This window comes from Netta rufina (genome assembly GCF_964035555.1).
Source record: "Netta rufina genome assembly, chromosome: 1".
Taxonomy (NCBI): Eukaryota; Metazoa; Chordata; class Aves; order Anseriformes; family Anatidae; genus Netta; species Netta rufina.
Window position 1 is genome coordinate 86,170,386 of NC_140123.1, and position 27,906 is coordinate 86,198,291.

The window sequence follows — 27,906 nt, forward strand, 5'->3', positions numbered from 1 at the left end:
AAAACAATGGAACTCCAATGCAGTCATCAGTATAGTAAGTTTGAGGATTGAATCTACAGAGGATTGAATTCATCCTTCATGTGCTGAAACAGCAGTAAGTCTTGCATGGCAGCAGCGCTGTTGTTGAACATGTCTCTGTAGGTCTGGGCCATGCTTTTGCAGCTGCTGAAATGTGAAGCAAAAATCTGCTGTGGCAGAACAGAGAATACTAACATAGCAAAAACCCATTTAGGGATCTGCTAAACTAACTGCATTTTCACGCAGCACCTGATGACAGAATTTGAAGAACAATAATGTAGTTCACAATTTCATCAAAATCAGGTCATTTACTTGCCCTTTCTTTTATGATTTTCTTTCTTCTTCCCCAGTGGAGAAAGAGTTAATATTTTGTTTTATTTCACTATTAAAGCAAATCGTATGTAGCAACTGGGGTCCTTATGTTAAGATTCCAATAAGTCTTTCACACTACTTTTGTATCTGGATACCTGAGAGATTTCAACATACCTGAGAGATTTCAACACTTTTTTGGGGGAGGTGAGGGTTAAATTAAAGTGACATATTTTATTAGACTCGAATTTAAGAAACACCTTTGCATGCTTAAGTTGACACCTCTCTAATGAGGTATAAAACCAGAGGTCTGGCTATAAATGGGATATTATTCTGCATCTGGGATATAAAGTTCTTTGACCTTATTCTCACAAAGTAAGGTATTGGTGCTGATAATAGTACCAAGCTTCCTGCTTAAGTACCCTTTTGTTGTTGTTGTTTTTAAAAAATCTGTTTTTCTTTTAAATTCCTTGTGTTGTAACAGTTACTGCTGAATTGCATACTAATTTACATATAAGAATCACAATGCAGTTGTACAAATCAGTTGCAATATTTCCAAAATTTCTGAAAGCTGAGCTCATATTCGTGGAAAAAAAAAAAAAAAAGCTCAATGTACCTTACTTCAGTTCTTCTCCTTGTTAAAAGTTTACCCATCTTATTTAGTGTGGTTTCTTCTCTTCTGCTGTATACACATCCCACACACATAAGTGCTAGCTTTTATTTGCATTTGTGTCACAAGATACATCTAATTTATAATTACATTAACTGAAAACAAAAGATGGTTATTCTGAATTCTTCCTATCACTTAGCTGTGTTATACTGTGTTAAAATGGTTTAAAGTAAATTCTAATTTACTATGTTACTAATGCACATTCTTTCTCGTTTTAAGGTAACGATAAATGAGACTACATAATGGACTCTCTGGACATGGCTGACTTTTGTTTGTTTGTTTCATTTTATTTTATTGTTTGAAAAGATTCCACCACCAGTGTGATGATACTACCTGTGTGACTAAATTCATTCATGAATACATCTGCTGTCAGTCCCTGAGCTACCTCCCTGTGGTACATTGAAATTTAAGTATTCAGACCTTCACTATTCTCCTCCCTTCCCCATCAACTCCAACAGCACTGGAGGCCTTTGCGTGGACTATATCCCATCATCCTTTAAAATTTCACAAGCCATGGCTTTGTTTGAGAAAGTTGGCATAAAAAACCCTGCAACTTCTGAGGTGACTTCAGATGTTTAGTTAAACTTTTCAGGGGTTGGTACTTTATACAACAAACTGCAAAAAGTTAATGATGCACTATGGGACTTTGTAAATGTCTTACAATTCTTCCAGCTGCTGTGAATTACCAATCATGCATATGTGGTTGCCAAAGATGTTTTATTTTAGTCACCTCTGGTCTGAAACACCTTCAGTGGTACTAACCTTTTAATCTCTAGCTCAAAATACGTTATTAGTAGGAAACATTGCCACTGGTTTGGCAATGAAAACGTTGCTGACATGGTAAACAGAGCACTATTGAAATGATCAATCAAAGACTTAAAAAGTTTGTTTTGGCTTCTGGCATATGTAGTCAGTTTGCCTATTTTAAGTATTTAAGACACTCAGTCCTGTAACTGTACATTAAAGAGGTAGGAGTAAATGGCTGTTTTGGTTTAGGCCATGTTTCATGTTCTTGCCCTTTTGTGTTTGTTTTGAAAGACAAATTTAATACAGCATGCTATTCACAGGACAGCTTCTTTGTCCTCAGTAACTGAAAACTCTTTAAAATTACTCTGTACGGTATACTTTTTCTTGACCAATACTGCATATATTCTGTCGTCCTGCTTAGGGGTATTTTTAGTGATTGTTTGTTAAAATCTGAAAGTTGAAGCTAACAGTTTTCCTTAAAGAGGGTCCACTCCAAATTAAATATCAGTGCTTTAGTTCTTGCTGTCAGTTAGTATACCTCAGGGACCAAAATCTCCCTTTCAGTTTCTGTGTCCATAGTTTTAACAGCAAGTTGTCACAAAATATGCTGGGACAACCCAAAACCCTGGCTTGGAATTGTAAGCACTTGACACCTGAAACTGGCCATTTGGAGTTCACAGGCAACAAGAATGAAAACGGAGTTGCGTCCACTTTGAAACATTAGCTCTTCCACAGGTAAAGGAGTGAGGCAATAATCTTACCTTCAGCTTTCGTGTTTGTACCAACAGCATGACAAATGCCAGCCTTATTGGGTAGGTCAGAGAAAACGTATTCTTGTATCATGTCACTGGATCAGTATAGAATGATAGCAAGGTTAAATGTGGGAACAACATGAAGAAATTCAAAACAAAATACAAAGAGGTGTTTAAATGCACTAGGAGTTAAAGGGAGTGGTTTTTGTGTGTTCTTAAAAAAATGTCTGAAAAATATTCTTTAAAAGTTTTTCTTTGTTTAACTAGAGGCTTAGTTTTAAAAAAAATGTTAAATGTGTGTTTGTCTGAAGCAGTGGTTTGCACAGAAGTTCAGGTCTGTATGATATATTTAATATCAAATGCATATTAATTGCCTTTTTATTATCAAGTGCAATGACCTTTGAAAATGTGACTTTTAATTAAGTTAGAGAAGGAACATTTTTCCTCCTGTGGTTGCATGTGTACATTTAACAGAAGGGATTTTTGTGCACAAGTGAAAATAGAACACCAACATTCAAATCCCTCATCTTGTATAAGAACTCAAATGTGAGGTGTAATAATTAAAATTTCTGAGTTTTCCAGTTTGTATTGGAGAGGTGAAGAAAGAGTGAAAAATGAACATGAACCCATAGGAAAATCTTTATACTCCCTACCTTTACTCTGAGCTGTCACTGATTCCATCTTACACCAAGGAACAGCGGCCTTTGGAGCACACGGGGCAAGGGCAGCATACACTTCAAGCACTGGACTTCTGAGCTTGACTTCTTGCCAAAAACACTGAAGTACTGAACCTGGGAGTGGTTACTGTTAAGTGTTGCCTTTGCCAGTGATGTATGTGGCAGGGGGAAAGGTAGCACATAATAAGTAGGAGGAGGATTTTTTGCTGCTTTTCTGATATATCTTTTACTGGGAAACACAATTCCTATTACTTTTTCACTGAGTAAATATCATAATTTTATTTTCAATTGCTGTTGCAAATATTTTTTAAGAATTTCACATCACTGTTAACTTTCTACCAACAGTTGAAATATATTGTAAATTGGGGTTGGGGGGGCAAACTGTTGAAAGTTAGCTTTTTGTGAAGCTGTGATTTATTTTTTCTATAAATTACCAGATTTATAAATTCTTACTTGAGACATGCATTAACTTGGTATTAAAATGCCATAAATAAATTGATCTAAACTGTCGGTTTATTCTTCCATGTTATCTTTCAGACACATTTTCATTAACGTTTATTACACAAGACAGTAGTATACATTGAGGTATATTAAACAATAGAGCCCTATCTTTAATATAGAGCCCCATTACTGACACATGCTCTAAGTTGCTGAGAGGTACAGATCAAATACATCCAGCAGTGCATTCTGGTGTTCAGTGATCTATTCAGTTTTGAGGTTTTATTAGAAATGTCTTCCATTTTCATGAATGTAGAGGGATAGTAAGAAATAGTATGAAAGTAAGATAAAGTAAGATAGTATGAAAGTAAGATAGTGAAAAGTAATACAGTCCTAACTCAGGTGTGAGACAGGTTTCAAACAACAGTGGTGGTGCCACTGGGCCAGCTGATGTTTAGTCTTACACCATTCCTTGGTAATTGACAGAGATTAAAAGGTCATTATGAGTTGGGGTAGGGGCTGTACATGACATAGCGCACCCAGCAGTGTTTTCATTCTAGAAGCACATGGTATTTCTCTTCTTTGAAGAAAGAAGCATGGGGGTAACGCATGTATGTGCAGGGTGCATTTATGGAGTGTGCCTGCCAGACTAGTTTTTGTTGTCACTGTGTAGCTCCCAATTATACTCTACAAATCTGCTGCAGCATAATTACACCAAGGATACGGCCTTCATCCACAGTCGTTAGAAAGTCTTTCATTCCAGGTGTCAAAATCAGGTGTGTGAGTCATATATTTAAATGATTTCTGATTGTTTTCTATCAGCACAGAAGCTTTGGGTAACATGTTATTACTTGTTTATTGGACGACATCTGCTTGTAAGGTTCCAGACTTCCTTTCACGTGGCAAAATTAGGGCCTTGCCCTTAGCTGCACTCCACAGGAGCATACTGAAATTTCATGAACATTAAGAGATGAGAACTTTCTTGGAGTAATTAGTACCAATACTTTACATGTAGATTTTTTTTTTCAACAAAAGCTTATGCAATGTTTAGTCTGTTACTGGAACTATCTAAAATATAGTATATTCTTAACATACACATCAGCATCCAAGCCATAATCTTACCATCTAAAGAAGCCTGCGTCTATAGCTATTGGAATGCTTTCCCATTAAGAGGTGTGACAGAAACCCATTATGACAGAAACCCATTTTTTGGTTGTTGGTGTTTGTTGCCATTACTTCTATTTCTGGAAGTAATACACATCAGTAATACCTGGAAATAAGGGCAGGAACATGGAAAGTCACCCTTCAAAGCTCAGAAATGACATGGGAATGCTGCTGGGATGGGTTTTCCTTGACAGAAGTTAACAGGCTGTCAGATCATCTTAAGGTCCAACAAGGGGATGCCAAGTCCTGCATCTTGGAAGAAATAATGACAGGCAACAGTACGGGCTGGGGGCCATTCGCCTGGGATGCAGCTTTGCAGAAAGGGCCCTGCTGGACACTGTGGGGAGGTGGGCATCGGACACCAGGTTGGACGTGGAATTTCAACAAAGAAGGCCAACAGCACTATGGGCTGCAGCAGGCAGAGCATCACCAGAGGCAGAGGGAGACAGATCGGGAGTGCTGAGTCAAGCACTGGGATCCCTGGTGTGAGAGACATGTGGAGACACTGGAGTAAGTCCTGCAAGAGGCCACAGGGGTGATAGAGGGATTGAAGCATCTGTCTGTCATACAGGCAGAAGCTGAGAGATCTGGGGCTGGTCAGCTTGGAGAGAGCTCAGATATAAATTCTTAATGCAAGGAGTAAAGACAGTGGAGCCAGACCCTTCTCGGGGGCGCCAAGTGACATAATCAGTGACAGTGAAAACAAACCGAAATGCAGGAAATTCCATCCAAGCATAAAACACTTTCTGACTGCTGGTGGTCACACGCTGGAGCAGGTTGCCCAGAGAGGTGGTGGAGTCTCCATCCTTGGAGATCTTCAAAACCTGACTGACACAGCCCTGAGCAACCTGCTGTTGCTGACCCTGCTCTGAGCAACGTGTTGGACTGGGCAAGCTCCAGAGCTGCCTTCCAGCCTCAGCTGCTCTGTGGGTCTGTGCTTGGGTTGGTTGCAGTTTGTCCCTGGTGCATGCTGAGGGCATTAAAGGTCAGGGAAAAGGAAATGCTAGTTTATTTAGACAAAAGTGGATCACTTTGTATGAATCAGTATTCACCCTGTGCTGTATTTCAACATTGCTCAAACAGCCCTATTTGTTATCTTATGTACATCTCTGTTTTGGAGGAGTCTGCCCTATTGTGTGGGCTTATTTTTTTACATGTTTTCATTTTGAGAGCTAAGCTTTTAAGCAGTTGCGAGTGTGAGTTTAAGCACAATTACTTTGATTCCTGATTATTTTAGCCTAATACCCAGTTTTGCACAGGCAATTGTACCACAAGGTGCTTCAAAGCAGTCCAAAAGGCAAGCATGGCATAACCTGCTTCCAAAGATACCACAGATAAAGGAAGTTGCATAAAACTAAATATACGGGTTCCTTGTATTTTTCTAATGGAAAGATGGAAAGACATCAGTTCAGATGACATTTCTTTTTGTATGTGGATTTTTTTTGTTTGTTTTTATTTTAAATCCATGGGCTGCTGAGCTGGGGGTTCCTTCTCTGGCCATCCATGAAAGCCCAATCACTTTGGTTAGAAGGATTTTCTGCATCATTACTTTTCAGTTCTGTGGGGATGGAGTGCTCTGAGAACTGTACAGCCAGCAGCATGGTGAGTCTGATAGCCTCATAATGCTTCTTGGTTCTTGGGCAGCTAGAAAAGAGCTTTCAGGGAGAACAGCTTTGTTGATCAGTTGTCGCTGTCTAGTGCTTTTCCCTCCCAGCACTAAAGGAGTTGTCTTCTATTTGTTTAGGAAATAGGTTAGTCAGACTGCTCGACAGCACCCACATTTCCTCCACTTCATAAACAGCTTCAGGGTCCTTGAGGATTTCACTTTAGCTACTCTGTGTCTTTACTAATTTTTCTGACTACATCAGTCCTATCCATCTTTCTTGCATATGTTTTCTTGCACATGAAAAGATTATTGAAAATATGACAACAGGATTCAATTTACAGTGTTGAGAGGATGCTTAACACAAATATTAATTGCCTTTGTTTTAATAAAGAAGGGGAAAAGACAAGAGTAGTGACCTACCTAGAATAAGGAAGAACACTTCCTTCATTGTCAAAAGAAATACAAGATGGTAACTCTAATATTGTTCTGTAAATAATAATCGTGTCTCTGTCAAGCTTCAGGACACATATTACCAAGCCTTTGTAAGACACTCCCTGCAGGAAATAGGTTTATATTCTTATTTCTGTGTTCAAGAAGGTGCAGTCCACTTCACATGCCTCTGTTCTGGGACTCTCTGATAGACAAGCCTTAAAGTACTCACAGATTTGGTTTGGATTTCAGCTCATTGAACAGCTCTTTGAGCAACTTCAGACTCAGAGTTTTCAGGAGCTATCATACCCAGCAACAGATCTCAGATCATGCTATCATTTTGGATTGTTGCCATGCTTTTTGTTTGGCTGCTGACACTAATCAACAAACAAAAGTACGCAGGGCGAGATTTGTCGAACTACTAAGTGTTTGGTAATGTTAATTAAAGGAAATCTTTATATTAAATAAATTAATTCATTGAATTAAATGTATTACAATAGCACTGAAAGATCTCATTTTCTAATCTTGAAATAGATTATCTGTTTTTATTCATGAGTATGTGAAACACTTGAGTCCCAACTGATGAGCGAATGAGGGATGTTGTATATTGGAATAGGCAGGTATGGGTTTATTATTCAGTGTGTGTGACAAGCTCTTACGAAAGGTAGAGGGAACCTACCAGAATTTCAGCAGTTCAGAACCCAGTGTAACAAAACAATGGATTTATATAACAAGCAATAGGGTGGTTGAAGGTCCTAACAGTACAGTGATGTTGTTTTACAGAATATCCTTGAATATCTGAAAATGTTGGAAGACTCTGTAATAGCTTCATTAAAAAAAATAAAATAAAATCACTTACTCCCACTTGCCTTTCAAAGTAGCACCCACTGAAGCTATCAGCAGTATTTGGCACAGTATCCTCACAATGAAAATGTTGAAATCATAATTTAAATATTTATGCAAAGACATGAGTCACAGCTGTATTACCTTACAATAAAAAGAAAGGTAACATCAGCACAAGAGCAGCTTATTTATGAGCTGCATATCATACTGCCAAACTAAATTGCAGCAAGTGTGTATTACTAAAAACATATGAGGAAAGACAGTGTGCTCTTTCATAATAAAGTAAATATATATATAAAATAAAATGTGGAAATACTTTTTTTTTTTTTTGTAGAAATTACCCTAAGACTAGTAAAGTTATGCATTTTTAACCCAAAAATTATGAAGATCTGGTACTAAGGTTACACATGGATCTAATAATGTAAATGCACAGCATAGCTTTTAAACTATAATTAGGAAATTTCTTTTGCTCTATAGAATTTAATCTTGAATGTTAACTAGATTTTGAAATGAGCTGATGTTCCCTAGTGAAGAAAACTGATTCAACTAGGATCCATGTCTTTTCAATAACTTTTATTTTGAAGTTAAAGGTTTTGTAGTACACAAAAGCACAGATTCTCATTATCATGTTGCTTGGCCTTAGTTCTTGTCTCTTTGTGCAGCACTTTTCTAAATTTTCTAAAGCAAATACACAATTACACTGAGCTATAACTTCTGCACAGAAGTCTGCTGTGACTGGCAGTTTGAGGGAGCTGATTTTCCCCCTCTACTCTGCTCTTGTGAGACCCCACCTGGAGTGCTGCATTCAGCTCTGGAGCCACAAGCACAAGAAGGACATGGACATATTACCCTATTAGAATGAGTCCAGAGGAGGGCCACAAAGAGTAGCACCTCTCCTATGAAGACAGGCTGATGGAGTTGGGGCTGTTCAGACTAGAGAAGGCTCGGGCAGACCTCATTGTGGCCTTTCAGTACCTAAAGGGGGCCTACGGGAAAGCTGGGGAGGGACTCTTTGTCAGGGAGCGCTGTGATAGGACAAGGGGTAATGATTTTAAACTAAAAGAGGTTATGTTTAGATTAGGTATAAGGAAGAAATTCTTCACTCAGAGGGTGGTGAGGCACTGGCAGAGGTCGCCCAGAGAAGCTGTGGATGCCCCATCCCTGGAGGTGTTCAAGGCTAGGCTGGATGGGACTTTGGGCAACCTGGTCTGGTGGGAGGCGCCCCTGCCCATGGCAGGCGGGTGGAATTTGATGGTCTTTAAGGTCCTTTCCAAGCCAAACCATTCCATGATTCTCTCCAAGATACTTCTCCCTCTCCCTCCCATGTCCTCTGGTTTGTCATTTTATTATGAACCTTATGAATTTTTTTAAACACTGAAACACCTAAAAAAAAACAAAACAAAAAAAAAAAAAGTACTATTAAATAAATAAATAAATAAAAGTCCTTATTTCACTTTTCAGATTTCCCTGATGTCCCTTGATTTTCACCTGTTTCCAGATCCTGCAGATTCTGTTTAATATGCCTAATGTAGCCCACATCTCTGAAACTGTTTGTCCAGCCTTCTCTATTCTCTAGCTCTGGCAAAAATGCAGGCCTTTTATTATCTGTCCAGAAGGCTGCTAACAGACATTGGTTTATTGTTTTGGGTTTGGTCATCTTCTTTATCTCTTTGAGTCCGGACTCAGTGTCAATACAGGCACTCCCATTTCAGAACAGGAACACGAGCAGTCTTAGAGCACACATAATCATGCACCTAGATGCCAGGCAACATCGTATGTTAAAGATGCTTTCTTCAGAGCACATACTCCTTATCTGCCTTTACAGAGCTAGTGTTAACTTTTGCATCTTGACAGGCAGCCACAGTCCGTAGCTACAGTCTGACAGACACAATATGTAGAGGAATGATATAAATAAGAGTTGCACTGAAGTCCACACACTGAGTACCTGTTGGGATTCAGGATAGCATCCTTCGTGTTTTTTTTTAATGGAGCTGGCTTACATCATGACAATAGTTAGAATATTTCTTTTGTTCTCTGGCCAGGAAAAGAACAGTAAGGAGAAAAAGATATATACATATCTGATATTCTTTATATTTGTGTTTGTATACAATTTTTTTGTATACAGTGTATAAATATTGCCTCTCAGTTCCGACTTCAGTGCTGCAGCCAGGCCCACACTGTAGCCCTTTGCCAGCACAGCTGTGCTACCCACGGGTATAAGGATGCTTTGCTTGGTTGATGTCTTAACACCCACACACATCAGACATAGTAGCAATGTTGTGCTTTTACTGGCAACACGAGTATTTTAGGTGGGGACTGATCTAAAATCTCTGTATTACCACAGCAAAATTGCTTGTTATCTCACTTCTGCACAGCAAGAAATCCTGCATTTGCAGTCATAGCCTTGGCATCTTGGGCTTGGACTAAACCAGACAGTTATCAAAACAATTTTAATAACTCAGTGCTCAGGCCAAGTCACAGAGTGCTTCTAATTTAAACACAATATAATAAATATAGTCTATTCAAAGTAATATTTCTTCAGTGAAGACAAACTTTTAAAGAATATGAGAAAGAAGCTAATGTCAAAGGTTAAAAAATAATAATAATCAAATGATAGTATCACTTTTTTTGGATATGTGCATCAATTTGTTCCTTCAGTCCCCGTTGTTCCTTAGATTGACCTTTGCTCCTATCACATATGATTGAAGTTCTCCAAAATACAAAAAATAGATTTGTCACCACTGTCATTTTTCTACCAGAGCAGATGTTAAGGAAATGTAGTCCTAATTGTAAAATTAAAGCTATTCGATCAGCTGAGTATCTTGATATTGCTGGCCATGCATGGGACTCTTACTAAGTAAGGCATGTTTTGCACTCGGAAGCAATTTACACAGATGCAATATTTTTTATGTTCATTTTCAACAAACATACATTTGATCTCCTTCTTTGACATTTTCATCATTTGCTAGCATTGCCTACATTGGCATTAAGTTAATGCCACAAGTGACTTGGGAGAGAATTGGAAATGATTGGTTAGTTTATAAACAATGGTAATACAAAAAGCTTCCATATGGTTATGATAAGCTCTGCTTCAAATCTGAAGCTTTTGATTGATTAGAAGTTTAAATTGTATTTTCTGAACAAAGGAGCAGAGAATTGGCTTAGCTTTCTTAATCACAGCCTTAGCTTTCTTAATTCAGCCTTTGCTGAAAAGTACCACCTGTTTATAATTAAAAACAAGGCATGTTGTCTGCATTCATTTCTCAGGGAAGTTCAGTTCATTTATAATTAGAGGTACCCAGGTGATGGTATGACAAGCAGAAACCCTTTGCATATTCACAAAACAAGCTGTGCATGGGCATCAGACAAAGTCCTTCTCTCTTACCCTTGTGCACCAAGTACACAGGTAGATTCTTAACTCCAGCTGAATTTGGACTGTCTCTTTTGGTATCAGGGTGCCACTGAGAAAATGCCATGTCCCTGGGTGGTTACCCATCTGCTCAATACCAAAAGAGTTCCTAATCCCACTGTCGGTGGGCAACCAACATCCAGGGACACCAATCCTCTATCCCCTCCCCTCCCCTCCCCTCCCCTCCCCTCCCCTCCCCTCCCCTCCTCTCCTCTTCTCTCCTCTCCTCTCCTCTCCTCTCCTCTCCTCTCTGCACCATTCTTAGAATAAGCTTAAGGAATTCACCCAAGGTCACACCATGAGGCTGTGATGCTTTCATTCAAGGCATCCATCCCAAGCACCAGAACCAGGACAGATATGAGCAGTTTGCTCAAAGGATGAGTGTTTAATCAATGTGGCAGCCAACAACAACTCATACTCAGCCATTCAGGTCATGTTGCCTTTGCCCAGGTGACATGTGCCCTCGTTAGGGTTCCTGACAAAAATAAAAACAATTTAAAAACCCAGAGTAATGTGGTTGTATGTATTTGTCAAATTTATCAAGTAATTTGTGTAAGGTAAGTTGATTTAAGGAACTACAAAGGTTTTAATTAAAATTTATTTCAATACATAAAATTAATCAACCAGGTTTTATAATTAAACCTTGGAAAAAAAAAAAAAAAAAAAAAAGGATTTTAATGGAAAATACCAGGGCTTAAATTGCATTAATTTAAATTGCATTAATTATGTAGGTCTATCAACACGGCTAACTCTGCTGCTTTTCTGATGGAGTAGGAATGAAAAGAATAAAAATACCATGCTGAAATGTCTTTGCATGAGTGGATATTAGTCACTTCAAACTCTTCCTGATTAATAAAATGCATTACCGTAACTTTAAGAGGGAGGAAAGTGATATGCTCAGTGGGGAAGAACAGCTGGATATCATTAGCAGCTGGAAAGGAATGGTGGTGCTTTCATTGCTCCACTTTCCAGGAACATATTCCCTTCCCTCCCCAGTCCCTTCTGCATCTGGGTCAGAGCCATAGTTTCATTTTCTTGTTCTACATGAACAGACTCCAAATTACAGCTTTCTTGCAAAAAGAAACTTTATTTTCAGATTTTTCCGTCTATATTTTGTCAAGCAAGACAGTGGTGGTAACATCAGCAACTTTTCCTTCAGAGCACATCCCCTTCCTCTTCATGAGCCACCTGAGCAAAAACGAGAGCTAGAAATACCCCATGAAGCCCCACAGCTCCCCCACAAGTGAAGCTGCAGCTCCTGCCTCAGAAGAGGTTACATTTGCTATTGCATTCCCTTCTTCCATACCCAAAACCTGTCTCTGCAGCCCAGGTTGCAGACCTTGGTGCATTCAGCTCTGGAGCCTCCCTCCTCCCCACTGACGTGCCACAAAGCTGCACAAGTTGCAAAACAGCCTGAATGTTGGGGCAGGCTGGAGAGGTGGTGGTGGCCCAGCACACCAAAATTTCTCAGGAGGCTTGCTTTTTAGCAAGCCCTCTCAGATTCTGGCTCAGGCTACATCTCAGTGACTGCTCCACAGAGGTTCAGTCACCACATGCCTCCTTTCGCATGGCGTGACAGAGGTTCATGTAATCAGAACGGTTTGGGTTGGAAGGGACCTTAAAGGCCATCTAGTTCAATTTTTTCTCTCTCTCTCAAGATCGAGAAGAAGAAGAAAATATATTTCTCAAAGCAAACAGCGTTTGAGTTGTTGGGCTTGGTGGTGTATTTCTCTCCTCCGACTGAAATTTGGAAGACAGCTCTTGGGAGGTTTGTTGGGCCTACTAGAGCTTGTCTTCTCTTCATTTCCATGTACCTTTCCTTGGTCTCTCTGTAGAGTACTACGAGTACATCAGGATTATTACACTTGAGGTGAATTACTTTTCTGTTACTTCCCTTTGTGAAGAGTTAAAAGAGGAACTTACACAATAGTGCTTCATACAGTAATAATATATCAGATAGCCAGGGTTTATTTTACTGACTACCCATTTTTAATGAAATCATATTTTCTGCATTTTAGGATTTAAACTGTAAAGTGATGAATAATTACCTTAATTGTGGTTTTTAATTTTTAATATTTTTTTTTTCTGACATGGGGCGAGGAGGAATAGTGAATAAAGGTTTTTTAATTAGAATGCAAGACATTACAGACTACTCTAAAATCAAAATGTGAGTAGGTGGATAAGTATGTAAAATCTTCATAATTATTGTCTCCAGACTGCACGGTGGGACATGGATTATTCATATTGCATCGGTGATATACTGCATATTAACTGTGATGACCCATCAGCCTCAGATGAGGTGTTGAGCCCAAGTGTTTGTTTTCTTGCATGCTCATTTTAGTTTTAAAATAACCTTCGTTCTGTTTCTGCTGTTCCTGATGGAGCTAATGAGCAGTGCTTATGTAAAGTACCCCAAAGGCAGTTAAAAACACAGTACTTAATTGCTGGTAAGAAGCAATTTTTGATGAGAATATTGCTATTCCAAGCCATGATTAGTCATTTAAAATCAGCCAAGTGCTGTTTATGTAGCTCCTCCAGTATAAATATTATGCAGTGGGCTGTTGACAGGATCTCTAAATATCATTGAGGTCTGGATCAGGTCTTGTTTGCACATTAATAACATTCTCAAGTATTTAAACTTCTTCAGAGTGAGCAGGAATAAGTGGAGAAGATTTAGGGACCTGGGTGCTTGTCCAAATGTTGACTGGATGGCAACTGCATCTAAAGGAATGGTTTCATCTTGCCATTACCAAGCTATGAACTGGGAAAAAGAGAAAAGGTGAATGGTTTCCTCTTGCTTACTTCAGTAGGAGTAGTAGTTTGCCAGTGCCCAAGCATATCTTTATTGTCTAACATTAGTTTAACAACAGACAATTGTGTGCAAATAGAAGGAAAAAAAAATAAAATAAAAGATAAAAGATAAAACCAAAAAAATAAAAATGACAACAAAAGTTCATTGGGTCTCTCATGGCTCAGGGGAAGCTGGAGAGACAGATATACTTCTCTACAGCATTTTCTCAGTCATCCTAGGGACTTCAGTAAGATAAGGAGAGTGAGTTTTGGAGACACCAGTGCATGTGCATCCTATGTGCATCCCATTTCCTCATTTGCTTTACTTGTGTTTGCAGGGTAGAGCTGAGGATTGCTGTGAGAGGACTATGACAACTCCATGACTGTGAAAGGAAAAAGCAGCAGCCATCCCCTGCTCCAGCCACCCTTTATGCCTGGCATAGACCTCTCCCAGCAGTGGTCCATGCATGACAGCCTGTTTCTCCTCAGGAGCAATTGTTACAAATTCTGTACATATTGGGCAACACCTTTTACTAACTTGCACACTGAAAAATTTACCTACTTTTAGTACCCACCCATTTTAGAGCAACAGTTATTTCAAAGTTTGCTGATATATTTAGTTAACATGATTAGGAAGGATTTGACTATGCAAACTGTGTAATGCCTGCTGTAGTTGGATTTTTGAAAAAGGAAAGCTATTACCTTCTAATTCTAACAGACACATAAACACTTTCCCAACATTTTACAAGTTCCTTCCATCCAGCACTGAAACATGACTGCACCTTTTGTATGGAAGGAAGACAGAGCTTAAACCAAATTCATCAGTTTGCTGGTATCTGCTCTGGCAGGTCAACATGAACTTGTGTAGGACATATTGCTTGGTGTGCTGGGGTATGGGCTGAACATAGAAACTCGTTTGAAATTGGTACAGGTTTTGATACTGCCTTATAAGATACCACAAGTGCAGTCCAAAACATAGCCTGTGCTCTGAGGGCTTTATTGTCTATTTCAATTGTATTTTGCAGAAGTACTTAAAAGATGAAGTATAAAAATTAGGATAGATATTGTAATAAGTCCTTAATAGCTGTGAATACATGGCACCTCAGTTTTGCAATTGAACAAAACAGTGCATGTTGCTGGTTTTTAAAAGCTTCTTAAAAGCTTCATTTAAAAATAACTGAATAACTAAATAAATAAATAAATAAAGTTTATCACTACTTTACTATAATTTAAACATGATTTAAGCTCAATAAATATTTCTATATTGAAAGATGACTTGGTCTGTGGGGTAGCATCCTCTCAGGTCATTAGTTTTGTTGTATTTCCTCTTGTGCTTTTTCCCATCTTTTACTTCTAGTTTGAAAGATGAGAAGAAATTTTAGTTTCCGCTGGCTGTGCATTTCTTCTTCATCTTTTCAGGATCGGTGAGTGCAGAAAAAATAGTGTGCAGAGAAAAGTGCTGGATGCAATAGTTCCGATCCAGAGAAATGTCTCCAGTGGGGGTGGAAAAAACAAAAAGTTTAATTTGTTTAACTGTATTTTAATGTTATCAGTTTCAAGAGGAAAGATGTAGGTGTGTGTTTCCAACTTTGAGCAATTTGCCTACTTAATCCCTCTTCCCCATAGAGGTAGAAGGTCTGGGTTCCCTGATGACTGAGAATGCAGAGCCTATGTGGTATTTTTTTAAATGACTGACCTTTTAGAAGACTCAGTACAATATTTAGAACAAATTTAAGTAGGGAAAATCTTGCTATGTACCTCATATCTTTGAAATATGGAGTGCCTTCAAGCAAGGTAAAATTAGTAACTGCAAAGACCGGACTGCAAGAAAGGAGACAAAAAAAATCAGGAAAAAGAAAGTTTGAAAAAGTAATAAATGTTTCATTGCCTTACATTCTAAAAAGAGTTTAATCAATAATGGGAAAGGTACCAGAAAATTCCTGTAACTCAGTATTGATTTTTATGTCTCCTTTGAAAGGCACTTGCAGGTCATTACTGAATTAGATAGAACAACCCTGAAAAGTTAAGGACTTTTACCATCCTCAAAAGCTACATATTTGTTACTCAAGGTCACAGTGACTGTTTATTTTTGGAAAACCATTATTTCCACGTTGTATGTGAGGACAGTTTCAGCTGCCCAACCACAAATCTGAAGTTTCTACTACTGCCTGTGAGAATTCATACATAACCCTTTCTTTTTGAAAATTAAGGTTTTGTTGTTGTTGTTTTGCATTTTTTTCTACTATAAAATGGTCGTTTATTATGTTCTGTTATTTTAGCTTTTCAGTTATAATTAACCAAAATCTCACTGTTAGCAGATTTATGACCAAACTTTTCATAATTTTATGTTTAACCTGTGGCATTTATATGTAGGACTCTGGCACAAATAAATTCTAACCTAACCAGAGACATCAAAAAAGAAAACACATTGATCAAATACAGGCCTGAGGCTACAAGTTTCCCCTTTCCCTGAGGAAATGTCACAGCCTGTGCATTTGTGTGCCTTCTTCCAGGACTTCATAGCTCACTCCTACATGGGTTGAGTCCTCTTGACTAAAAAGTGCTGAGAGTCCTCCAGGTTAGGCTGTGGGAAGCATTTTGGCCCTCTGAAGGTTCGGGTCCTCTGAAGTTCCAGAGCCATCACTGCACTGCCCAAGGCCCCATCCCATGCAGCAGAGAAGTCCCCTCTGGAGAGCATCTGGGACCTTAATGATCTGGGCTATCAGCCTGGCATGGCCCGTTCCCTGCGGGGTGGGGAAGAGCTGGTTGGCAGGGACTTGGACGAGAGGAACGCTTACTTAGATGGGCACCAAAGCATCCCAAGTGAGGCGAAATTAATGAGCATATGCTTGAAATTTTCTTTCTTTCTTTCTTTCTTTCTTTCTTTCTTTCTTTCTTTCTTTCTTTCTTTCTTTCTTTCTTTCTTTCTTTCTTTCTTTCTTTCTTTCCTTCCTTCCTTCCTTCCTTCCTTCCTTCCTTCCTTCCTTCCTTCCTTCCTTCCTTCCTTCCTTCCTTCCTTCCTTCCTTCCTTCCTTCCTTCCTTCCTTATCTTTTTCTTCCCCTTTCCTTTCCTTTCCTTTCCTTTCCTTTCCTTTCCTTTCCTTTCCTTTCCTTTCCTTTCCTTTCCTTTCCTTTCCTTTCCTTTCCTTTCCTTTCCTTTCCTTTCCTTTCCTTTCCTTTCCTTTCCTTTCCTTTCCTTTCCTTTTCCTTTTCCTTTTCCTTTTACTAGCTTCTTTTAGACTGTATTTGGGACATACCGTCTTTATTTCATCCATCAACTTGGCTAGGCCAAAAACACTTCACCACTGTGCAATATTTATTTGAATTTTTATCTATATTAGATTGCCAACCAGCCTTCCATTTACACTTAATTACACCTTACATTTAAGTGCTTTTTCAGTTGTTCAATTTTTTTTTTTTACAAGACATAGATTCTTTTTTCTCTCTCTCTTTCTGTTAGCAGCTCATACTCATTTTGGTGCCAATTTTTCATTTCCCTTTCTGTTTCAGGACTACACTTTTTCTTTAATGTACTTTTTTACTTTTTCTTTTACATTGTCTCCATGGGGAAGAAGGTATCTTCTCTCAGTATTAAATATACAAAAGGATATAAAGAGCAAGAAAATCCTCAAATTAATCCTTCTATACAATTCTGCTTTCTAGCTTCATTTCCTGACAGTTTTTCCTTTAATAGCCTCCCAGCATTGTGATAAATTGCTCCAGATAACACTTTTTTTTTTCTCAGTATGGATTAAATGTCTGTACTGGGGGAAAAAATAATTGTTCAGGGAATTTGAAGTGTAAGCCTTCACTCACATTTCATGCTATATTTGCTAGAAATTCTGGCTGTGTGAATGAGACTAATTGGAACATGCTATGAAAGGCTGTGCAGGATTGCAGTGCGCCAGACCCCTGACAGTGCCTGGGTGTACCTGGGAAGGTGCCATTAAGTAGCTCCAGCTGGATCCTGGCACTAAAGTAAGCCTAAATTGGCTAAATTAATTGTCTGTTATTTTGAGGAGCCATTAAACAACAACAAAAAAATCCTGCCACCACTGTTTTAGTCCATGTTTCTTCTTTTACAAGGTAAACAATGGTCAGAATTTTGAAAGTAGTATAGTATCTACATTTTCTTCTTTTGTTTTTATTTCAGTTTTATTTTATTTCAGTTTCTGAGTTAACAGAAATGGAATGTAGTGTAGAGGCTTCATGTGAGGAAAAATAAATTAATTACATTTCAACCTTCTCTCTACATAGAAAATTATAAAAAGGGCTTCATGCTGAGTATCTGCTTTAGTAATTCTATAAACAGCAGTAGAAGAAACAGGGCTACAATGAACTTGGAAGACAACCAGAGCCTCTTTTTTGTTCTTCTGGTGTCTATTGTCTTTGTTTTATATAGAATCTGCTGTGGAGTTTTTTCTACTTTCTTTTTAGAGTAATATATATGTGTGTGTGTGTGTATAGATATATATGCTTTTTCTTTTCCTTTAATCAGAAAACTGCTTACTACATCTTATATTTTTTTTTCCCCAGAGAAAATGGAAAAAAAATAATTTGTATGGGTTGATTTCCTACAATTTTTGAAGGACATGATTATTTCTGTTTATCTTTTCTAGAAATAATAGATTTTCAGATAGGATTCTTTAAAATGATATTGTTTCTGATAGGAAGAAAAGGAAAATAAATAGACTGCTAAGTATTTCCTATTTACTTTGATGATATTCAGCCTTTTTTTAAATACTTTGTTATTATGTTTATACTAGATAAAGTAATCTCCAAGTTTCAGCATAGGATTTTGCTATTCATACTCTGTTGTGCTAGGACCTGCGTATACAGTACCTTTCTCAAAGTTTACAGTCTCAATTGTCAAAACAAATAGATTTTAAAGGATGCATTGAAATCTGTGGAAGATGCAGACAAGAAAATGTTTCTTACTTACTGAAAGGCAATTGTAATAATCTTCAGAGGAGATGAGCAAGGATGACTTTCCTTTAATAATCTTCGCCGAATTTCACAGAATCACAGAATCACAGAATTTCTAGGTTGAAAGAGACCTCAAGATCATCGAGTCCAACCTCTGACCTAACGCTAGCAGTCCCCACTAAACCATATCCCTAAGCTCTACATCTTTTGAAGTCTTTTGAAGACTTCCAGGGATGGTGACTCCACCACTTCCCTGGGCAGCCTGTTCCAATGCCTCACAACCCTTTCAGTAAAGAAGTTCTTCCTAACATCCAACCTAAACCTCCCCTGGCGCAACTTAAGCCTATTCCCCCTCATCCTGTCACCAGGCACGTGGGAGAACAGACCAACCCCCACCTCGCTACAGCCTCCCTTGAGGTACCTATAGAGAGCGATAAGGTCGCCCCTGAGCCTCCTCTTCTCCAGGCTGAACAAGCCCAGCTCCCTCAGCCGCTCCTCGTAGGACTTGTTCTCCAGGCCCCTCACCAGCTTCATCGCCCTTCTCTGCACCCGCTCAAGCACCTCCATGTCCTTCTTGTAGCGAGGGGCCCAAAACTGAACACAGTACTCGAGGTGCGGCCTCACCAGAGCTGAGTACAGGGAGACGATCACCTCCCTAGCCCTGCTGGCCACACTGTTTCTGATACAAGCCAGGATGCTGTTGGCCTTCTTGGCCACCTGAGCACACTGCTGGCTCATATTCAGCTGACTATCCACCATCACTCCCAGGTCCTTCTCTGCCTGGCAGCTCTCCAACCATTCCTCTCCCAACCTGTAGCTCTGCTTGGGGTTATTGCGCCCCAGGTGCAGGACCCGGCACTTGGCCTTGTTGAACTTCATGCAGTTGACCTCAGCCCATTGGTGCAGCCCATCCAGATCCTCCTGCAGAGCTTTCCTACCCTCAAGCAGATCGACACACACACCTAACTTGGTGTCATCTGCAAACTTACTGAGGGTGCACTCGATGCCCTCGTCCAGATCATCGATGAAGATGTTAAAGAGGACTGGCCCCAGCACCGAGCCCTGGGGGACGCCACTAGTGACTGGCCTCCAGCTGGACTTGGCTCCATTTACCACGACTCTTTGGGCCCAGCTATCCAGCCAGTTTCTAACCCAACGAAGCGTGCGCCAGTCCAAGCCAAGAGCAGCCAGTTTCTTGAGGAGAATGCTGTGGGAGACAGTGTCAAAAGCCTTGCTGAAGTCAAGGTAGACCACATCCACAGCCTTTCCTTCGTCCACCCAGCGTGTGACTTTGTCATAGAAGGAGATTAGGTTCGTCAAGCAGGATCTGCCTTTCATAAACCCATGCTGACTGGGCCTGATCGCCTGCTTGCCCTGCAAGTGCTGCGTGATGACTCTCAGGAGGATCTGCTCCATGAGCTTCCCTGGCACTGAGGTCAAACTGACAGGCCTGTAGTTTCCCAGCTCTGCCCTCCGGCCCTTCTTGCAGATGGGCGTCACATTTGCTAGCTGCCAGTCAACTGGGACCTCCCCTGATAGCCAGGACTGCTGATAAATGATGGATAGTGGCTTGGCCAGCTCCTCCGCCAGTTCTCTCAGTACCCTTGGGTGGATCCCATCCGGCCCCATCGACTTGTGCACATCTAAGTGCCGTAGCAGGTCACCAACCAGTTCTTCATGGATAGTGAGGGCCACATCCTGCTCCCCATCCCCTTCCACCAGCTCAGGGTACTGAGTATCCAGAGAACAACCGGTATTGCCGCTAAAGACTGAGGCAAAGAAGGCATTGAGCACCTCCGCCTTTTCCTCATCTCTTGTAACTAAGTTTCCCCCCGCATCCAGTAAAGGATGGAGATTCTCCTTAGTCCTCCTTTTTGTGTTGATGTATTCATAGAAACGTTTTTTGTAATCTTTGACGGCAGTAGCCAGATTGAGCTCCAGATGAGCTTTGGCCTTCCTAATTTTGTCCCTGCACAGCCTCGCTACATCCTTAAAGTCCTCCCTAGTGGCCTGCCCACTTTTCCAAAGATTATAAACCCTCTTTTTTCTCCTAAGATCAAGCCACAATTCTCTGTTGAGCCAGGCTGGTCTTCTTCCCCGCCAGCTCGTCTTTGGGCACGTGGGGACAGACCGTTCCTGCGCCATTAAGATTTCCCTCTTGAAGAGTGCCCAGCCTTCCTGGACCCCTCTGCCCTTCAGAACCGCCTCCCAAGGGACTCCACCAACTAGTGTCCTGAGCAGCTCAAAGTCAGCCCTCAAAGAATTTCCAACATTTGAAAGCATCTTAGTGTTGGAAATAAGAAATTGCACTAATGTTATAATTGATTTATTCCATACATTACTATAAAATAAAATTAACTTCTCAACATAAAACTATGTGTTTCTATTGAATACCATTTTCCTCTGCAATGAAATATTTTCAACCACTGTAATTTACATGTTTCAAGAATACATATTGAACCTACACTGAACACCATAGTTAATGGGTGCTCATAAGTTTTCCTGTAAAGTGTGTCATCAGCAATAAATAGCTCTTGATAAAAGTTTTAAATCCATTACATTGATCTTTATTGTTTTGTGCAATTACAATACTATGGCATATTCAGATATCATCAGATGACTTAAAAAAATAGCAAGAGATTTTTTCCAACACCAGATGCCCTCCAAAGCTTATCTCCTGCTACTCAAATGTATCAGACAACCTTAGGTTAATTCCTTATTGCTGTGGCTACCTATGTAATTGCTCACATGTGGTTTAAACCTCGGCTAGCTGTAGGTTCAGCCATCTAGCTGACCTAACCCTGATGGTGGACATCCACCCAAGCTGTGACTGTACATTCTCGTGCAGTGGACATGCCCATGTAGATGCACGCTCAGCTGGGCAACAGAATCAAGGCTGAAATGAGGATGATGACAGTAACTTCTGCCTCCTTGCCTCCTTACACTAGCAATGGCCTAAGAACGACCCTGTACTCTGGAGCTGCCTGCTCTGATGGCACATCATGCACAGGACTCAATGCTACATCCAGGTTTGGTACACTTTTCAATAGAGATCTTATTGCAGATATTGCTTTTAAAATGTGTGGAAGGATAACATAGGCGATAACATTTGAGGTCCATTGTAGTTATGAAGTCATGATCTAGACCTCATAGTTTCATAAATAGATGAAATAAGATTGCTGTTCATTTTCTTAGATGTTCTAATTTAGGGCAGTAGCATAGATGTTATATTTGTGTACACATACACGCACACCCCTCTGCCATGATAAACAGCCTGCTTAATGAGCAGGTAAGCACCAGGTAAGACTATCTAGATGTTCATATTAGATGAAAACAAAACATGATTATATAGCCTGTGGATTGTATCATGAATACTTCCTTTATAGGTAGCTTCTCTTTGTTAAATTCATTGATTTAACTGCACTTTAATAACACAATTTCAAAAATCCGTATGTTGGAAGGCAAGAAACAATAGCAAAACATTACATGTGATAACACAGTGCCTCACACCTGCATCATTTCAGATCAATTTGTACTGTTGTTGCTTTCAAAAATCTGTCATGATGATAAAGATGAGTGTGTATTAGCTTATAATTTCTTCCATATCCATATGGATATTTCTTCTATACCCATATGGATATAGAAGTTGTTCTCTTGGCTCCTTCTCCCCCTCTTTCTCCTGTTCCTCCTGGAAGGCAAGGGCTAGCATTTCAACACATGATAATACAGCTGCTTTGTAGGACATGGTGGAAATCTTTGGAAAGGAATTTGTGATGAACCTGTAAGAAATTCTGTACTATTGCAATGTGGAAATAAACTTAACTTGACCACTAAGAGGTACATGTTAAAGGACTACCTGGGCTTTCATCAGCATGCTAGCCCACTCAAAGTTGAGAGGTAAAACTGAAAGATGTACATTCAGTGCTGTTACTGCACCTTTCAGCAGTGATAACAATTAGTGCTGTACATTTGACCACCTTACACATTTTTTTACATGAATCAAAGAGAGTTGTGCCAGCTCCCCACAGGGTGCGAGTGGCTCCAAAACAAGGCAGAGCAGGGTGTATTTCTGACAGGCTCTTTTTTGTGTCTCCAGTGTACAACAGGCCTGGGGAGAAACAGAAGAGGCAATGAAAAATGGTCTTTCTGCAACACTGTTTTTAAATGAGCAGAACTTGAAAATGAAAGGCAGGAAGATAACTAGCTTGTAGGCTGTTTTTGTTGTTGTTTTCCCAAAGAGGTAACAAAACAAATATAGCTGTTTCTTATCTTATTTTCCCCATTTTTCACAGTAGATCTGTGACTGAACTGAACTCAGAAAAAAATATCCTGCCTGGGGTGACTGCTTATACACAAAGACAGCTGCAAGTAAAGGAGTTTGGTATTACTAGGCTGTTATTATTTCTTTGACATGACACATTCAGGGAAAAATGATTTATTGTTACCATGTGCATAATAAGCAAGCAGTTGCACTTTGGACTTTGGTAACTGCAAACACAGACCCAACAGACAGAAGTTATCCAAACGCCCCCACTACTTCTACCTCACTCTGTTCCCCATTTGCAGATGCTGCAAGTGAGTGCACTTCACACCTACGACCCTTGAAGAAGCAGCTTACAATAACAGGAATATAATTTAGTCTTGAGGTAGGATTCAACTGATAGGAAGTGGGTGGCTTGTTTTTCTACTTGCAAAGGGAAAGATGTACTTTTAGGGTGAAATATGTGTTATTTTACAAGACACCACCAACACAGGCCAGATGAATGCTGCTCCTGTGTCTGCTCTCCATTTTAAAAGAGGACCCAAAATGAGTAGCTCAGATACAGACATCAGCTGTGTGGCTAAGTTTAGGTGAGATAAATAGCACCTTTAATTTCACTAAGTTTTTTTTTAAATCTACTTAAATAAGCCAAACAAGCCCACCCAGGGCTCTTCATATGCATGTTCCCTTGTTACCTGTTGCTCTCCTGTTGCTGACTCTGTGAGAAAGAACAAAACACCTTCTGCAGAGCCCAGCACGGTATCCTGCCTCTCACTGACCTGGTGAATGGGTCACTGCTTGATCACACACTCCTGTGACCAAGGTACACTGATGTGACCATTTCAGAAACAACAGGAACTGGTAAAGATGCTGCCATATCCTAGTGCTTTGTTTCTTCAGCAGTAGGCTGATCTTTGCTGGCTTCCCAATCAGTTATGGAGGTAGTAAGCTCAGATACACCTAGCAGTGAAAACTAGCCATCCTGCAGCTGTCCAAACACTATTGTTTTCTTTTACAGTTGTCCAAGATCTGGTCCTGTACATAAGCCCTTATACATGAACTAGTATGCTTGTGAATATGGATCCGGTGTAGTCTGGAAAATATGCACAGCATCTTCATCACCACTTTTTATGAGAATATGTCCAAAATCTCTTTTATTGTTCACATTGTCTGAGAAACATAATCCCACAAACTATCAGGTAGGAAAAAAAAAAAAAAAAAAAAAAAAAAAAAAAAAAAAAACTAAGGTCAAGGTGATGAAAGAGAGAAAAATAAAGCTATTTAATCATAATTTATTGAAAAATAATATTAAAAGCAGATGAAAAAGTCTGTTGTTATATGCAGCAACAGTCAACTTGTTCTTTCAGCTGATCTCTCCTTCCCTGTATATTTGTTTGGTAAGTAATCTGTCAACTTTGATCAGAGAGGGGATTTGTTAGTGCTGAGGTAATGAGCAGCCATGCAGCTAACAGCCCCGTGGGGAGAGCACTGGCAAGCTGCCAGAGCCTAGTACTCTCTGGCCAGGCTCTTTCAGATAGCCCATGCAAGGAGGGCTTAATATTTTAACACCTAATTCGCTTACTTGAAGGTAATTGATGTTACATGGGATCGTGATGTAGCAAAGAGATACAGCAATGTACTGAGATCACAACACAAGCACAATATCGCAATAGCAATATGGCTGAATGACAGTACAGATGTGAGTCTCTATATACTTGCTGTCAGGATGCTGGGCATCCCTAATACCAGGACAGAGTATGTGGCTTGAAGCCAGCACAAGCGCATTGCTCTCTTCCCAGTCAGTTTTGTTGATTGCTCAGTGTTTGCACTCAGTGTTGGGCTGAGCCACTTAGACACTTACCCCATGCTGGCCTGGCTGGCTCAGGAAGACATTCATGCTCTTCTGGTGAACTCAAGTCAGACCATTTATGCAACCCATGACCCACTCAACTCACACAGATATTTATTTACTGAAAAAGCCCCCTTCCAGTTCCCCTGGTTTTGAGATAAGTTCTTCTGCCTTTACAACAGCTATATGTTCACTCTATTCTTCCTTGGGCTTCAGGAACACATCGTCCTTGCTCATCTCCTCTGAAGATTATTACATTGTAGGGATATGTTGGCCAGTCAACAAACCTAGGACAGTGCAGAAAAACATTTCAGGTGCAGATGTTCTGAGTTCTTCACTTGACAGATAACAATGTTAGGAAATCATGAAATACTCTTTATCTATCAAGCTAAAGTTAGCACTGAGCATAGTTTATGGTACAAACACCAAGAACAGCCATGCAGTCCTATCAGGCTACATGAAAAAATAAGAAGGAAACAAGCAATCAAAAAAAAAAAAAAAAATCTATAAAATAATATGTCCTTAATAATAAATCGTGTAATGTTCATAGAATCATAGAGTGGCTTGGGTTGGAAGGGACCTTAAAGATCACCTAATTCCAACCTCCCTGCCACAGTCAGCCCAGGTTGCATGTTGCTCAAAGCCCCATCCAGCCTGGCCTTGAACACTTCCAGGACGGGGCATCTACAGCTTCTTGGGGCAACCTGTGCCAGCGCCTCACCACTCTCACAGCAAAGAATTTCTTCCATGTAACTAATCTAAATCTACCCTAATATCTAACCCAAACCTACCATCTTTTAGTTTAAAGCCATTACCCCTTGTCCTATCGCTACACTCCCTGACACAGAGTCCCTCCCCAGCTTTCCTGTAGGCCCCCTTTAGGCACTGGAAGGCCGCTATAAGGTCTCCCCAGAGCCTTCTCTTCTCCAGGCTGAACAACCCCAGTTCCCTCAGCCTTTCTTCATAGGAGAGGTGCTCCAGCCCTCTGATCACCTTTGTGGCCTTCCTCTGGACTTGTTCTAATAGGGTAATAGGCCACACCCCCCGTGCTGGGGGACCCTGAGCTGAGTGCAGTGCTCCGGATGGGGTCTCATTAAAGCAGAGGGGGAGAATCACCTCCCTCAACCTTCTGATCATACTTCTTTTTATCACATATTCTCACTTTTAGGGAGCAGCAAGTACCAGTGAGGAGAGCTTCTGGTCATGTCTTTATTGACAGCAGTTCATCTTTAGCACTACAGCAGCAAATTGATCAGAAGCAACGTTTTTATAGGCATTTGCTTGCTCTTTTATACAGTGGGACACATTGAGGACTCTGTTCTTTTTATCAAGATGTATTTAACTGACAAACAGAAGCTGGGGGCAAGAAACTTGAGAGACTTAGCTGTCACAAGACCCAGCACAACAACACAAAATACAAGCGTTAACTTGACTTTGATGCTTGTTCCCCACCTCCACCGTTGTGCTGTGTGGTTTTGTAGGAGAACATCAAAGGGGAGGAAACAAAACTTCGCACAGGCCCTGTGCTGGTGGGTTTGGTGTGACCCCACGCAAGGGGGCTGCAGGGAATGCACAGGAGAGCAGGCCAACGCTCTGCTGCTGGCTCCTGCACAGCCCTCGGGCAGCCAGCCTGGGGTGGTGGCCTCAGGACGTGCTGCTCACCTAAGTTCTTCCTCCATGCCTTAGGTCTCTGGGAGCAAGGCACATGGCTTTCTGAGATAGGCCTCCCTCAGCTGCTGGAACCATACCTGGCCTTCCTCATCGCCTTTGGGACTCAGAGATGTGAATACAGGCACTGCCACTGCTGTGACAACAAGGGACAAGCGCTAGTCACACAACTTGCTGTGGCAAGAGGGGAAGGCCCAGCTTTATCGAGATTCCTGGACACTTCCCAAACGCAGATTTTTCAGTATAACTACTGACAGAAGGATGTACTCATGTTCACTAATTTTGAAGTTTCTCAACAAAAGTGGAAGACACATTAGTGTAACTTGAGAAACCTAGAAAGCTAAAAACTGAATGAGGTTCAGATTGTAAAATAAATAAATAAATAATAATAAAAATCTCATTTAGGCCATCCAAATCATAGAATCATAGATTCATTTAGGTTGGAAAAGTCCTCTAAGCCAATTAAGTCTCACCTCTAACCTAGCACTGCCAAGTCTGCCATTAAACCATGTTGCTAAGCACCACATCTACACATCTTTTAAATACCTTCAAGGATGATGACTGGAGGGTCACAAATAAGTGGGTAAGGATCTATTTCTGGCTGTGGTCTCAGATAACTAATGTGCATTATCAACATTGCATCTCTCTACTGATTTCAGGTTGAGAGGAAAACGTTCTTCTTTCTTCTCAAATTTCCCCCTTTTCCATGTGAGATAGGTTTTTTTGTTTGTTTGTTTGTTTTAACAGTGAAGGAAAAGGCCAACCTCTGCTAATAAAAAGTAAAGCACAAAGTCCCTGTCTTAAAAAGAAAAAAAATAAAATCTTAGCAAGATGTAACATTAAAGGCATGATTATGTCCAAATCACAGGAGATCTGGGCACATCGGGATGTGTGAAGGCCTAGAGTGCCCTATATTGGCCCCTGCCACCCCTGCACCCTGCAGAACCCTCTCTGCCCAGCGCTACTTCATCCCTTGGTCTGAGGAGATCACCGATGAATTCAGACATCCACCTATCTACTCCCAGAGTTAGGGAAAATAGTGACAAAGAGATCATTCAAATTAATGTACATGAAGTGTTCAGCATGTTATTTCCTGTTACAATTGTAAAGCTGGGATTTTTCTTTTCATATTCCTTTAGAAGTACACATGCTGAAAATATTTTGTTGTTGTTTTGTATTGTCATATAAAACATTCCAGGTGAATTAGGGTGAGAAAATTTCCTCTCACTACTATTGAATGGAGACATGTAAAAAAATCCTCAATAAGCAGAGTATTAAGCACTTATCTTTTTTTCTTGACTGTTGCCTTCCAGTAATAGCAACTGCTCAAATACAATTTTTGTGTAAATA

General features: G+C 40.2%; 1 protein-coding gene across 1 annotated transcript in view; it reads left to right on the forward strand.

The window, feature by feature from the left end:
• Positions 1–3,683, forward strand: part of GK (glycerol kinase) — a 35,067-nt gene extending 31,384 nt beyond the window's left edge. The window contains exons 19-20 of the mRNA XM_084294855.1: positions 24–94; positions 1,217–3,683. Of these exons, the coding sequence (XP_084150981.1) occupies positions 24–67 (44 nt within the window). The 3' untranslated portion in view covers positions 68–94; positions 1,217–3,683. The remainder of the gene's footprint in view (positions 1–23; positions 95–1,216) is intronic.
• The last annotated feature ends 24,223 nt before the right edge of the window (positions 3,684–27,906 follow it).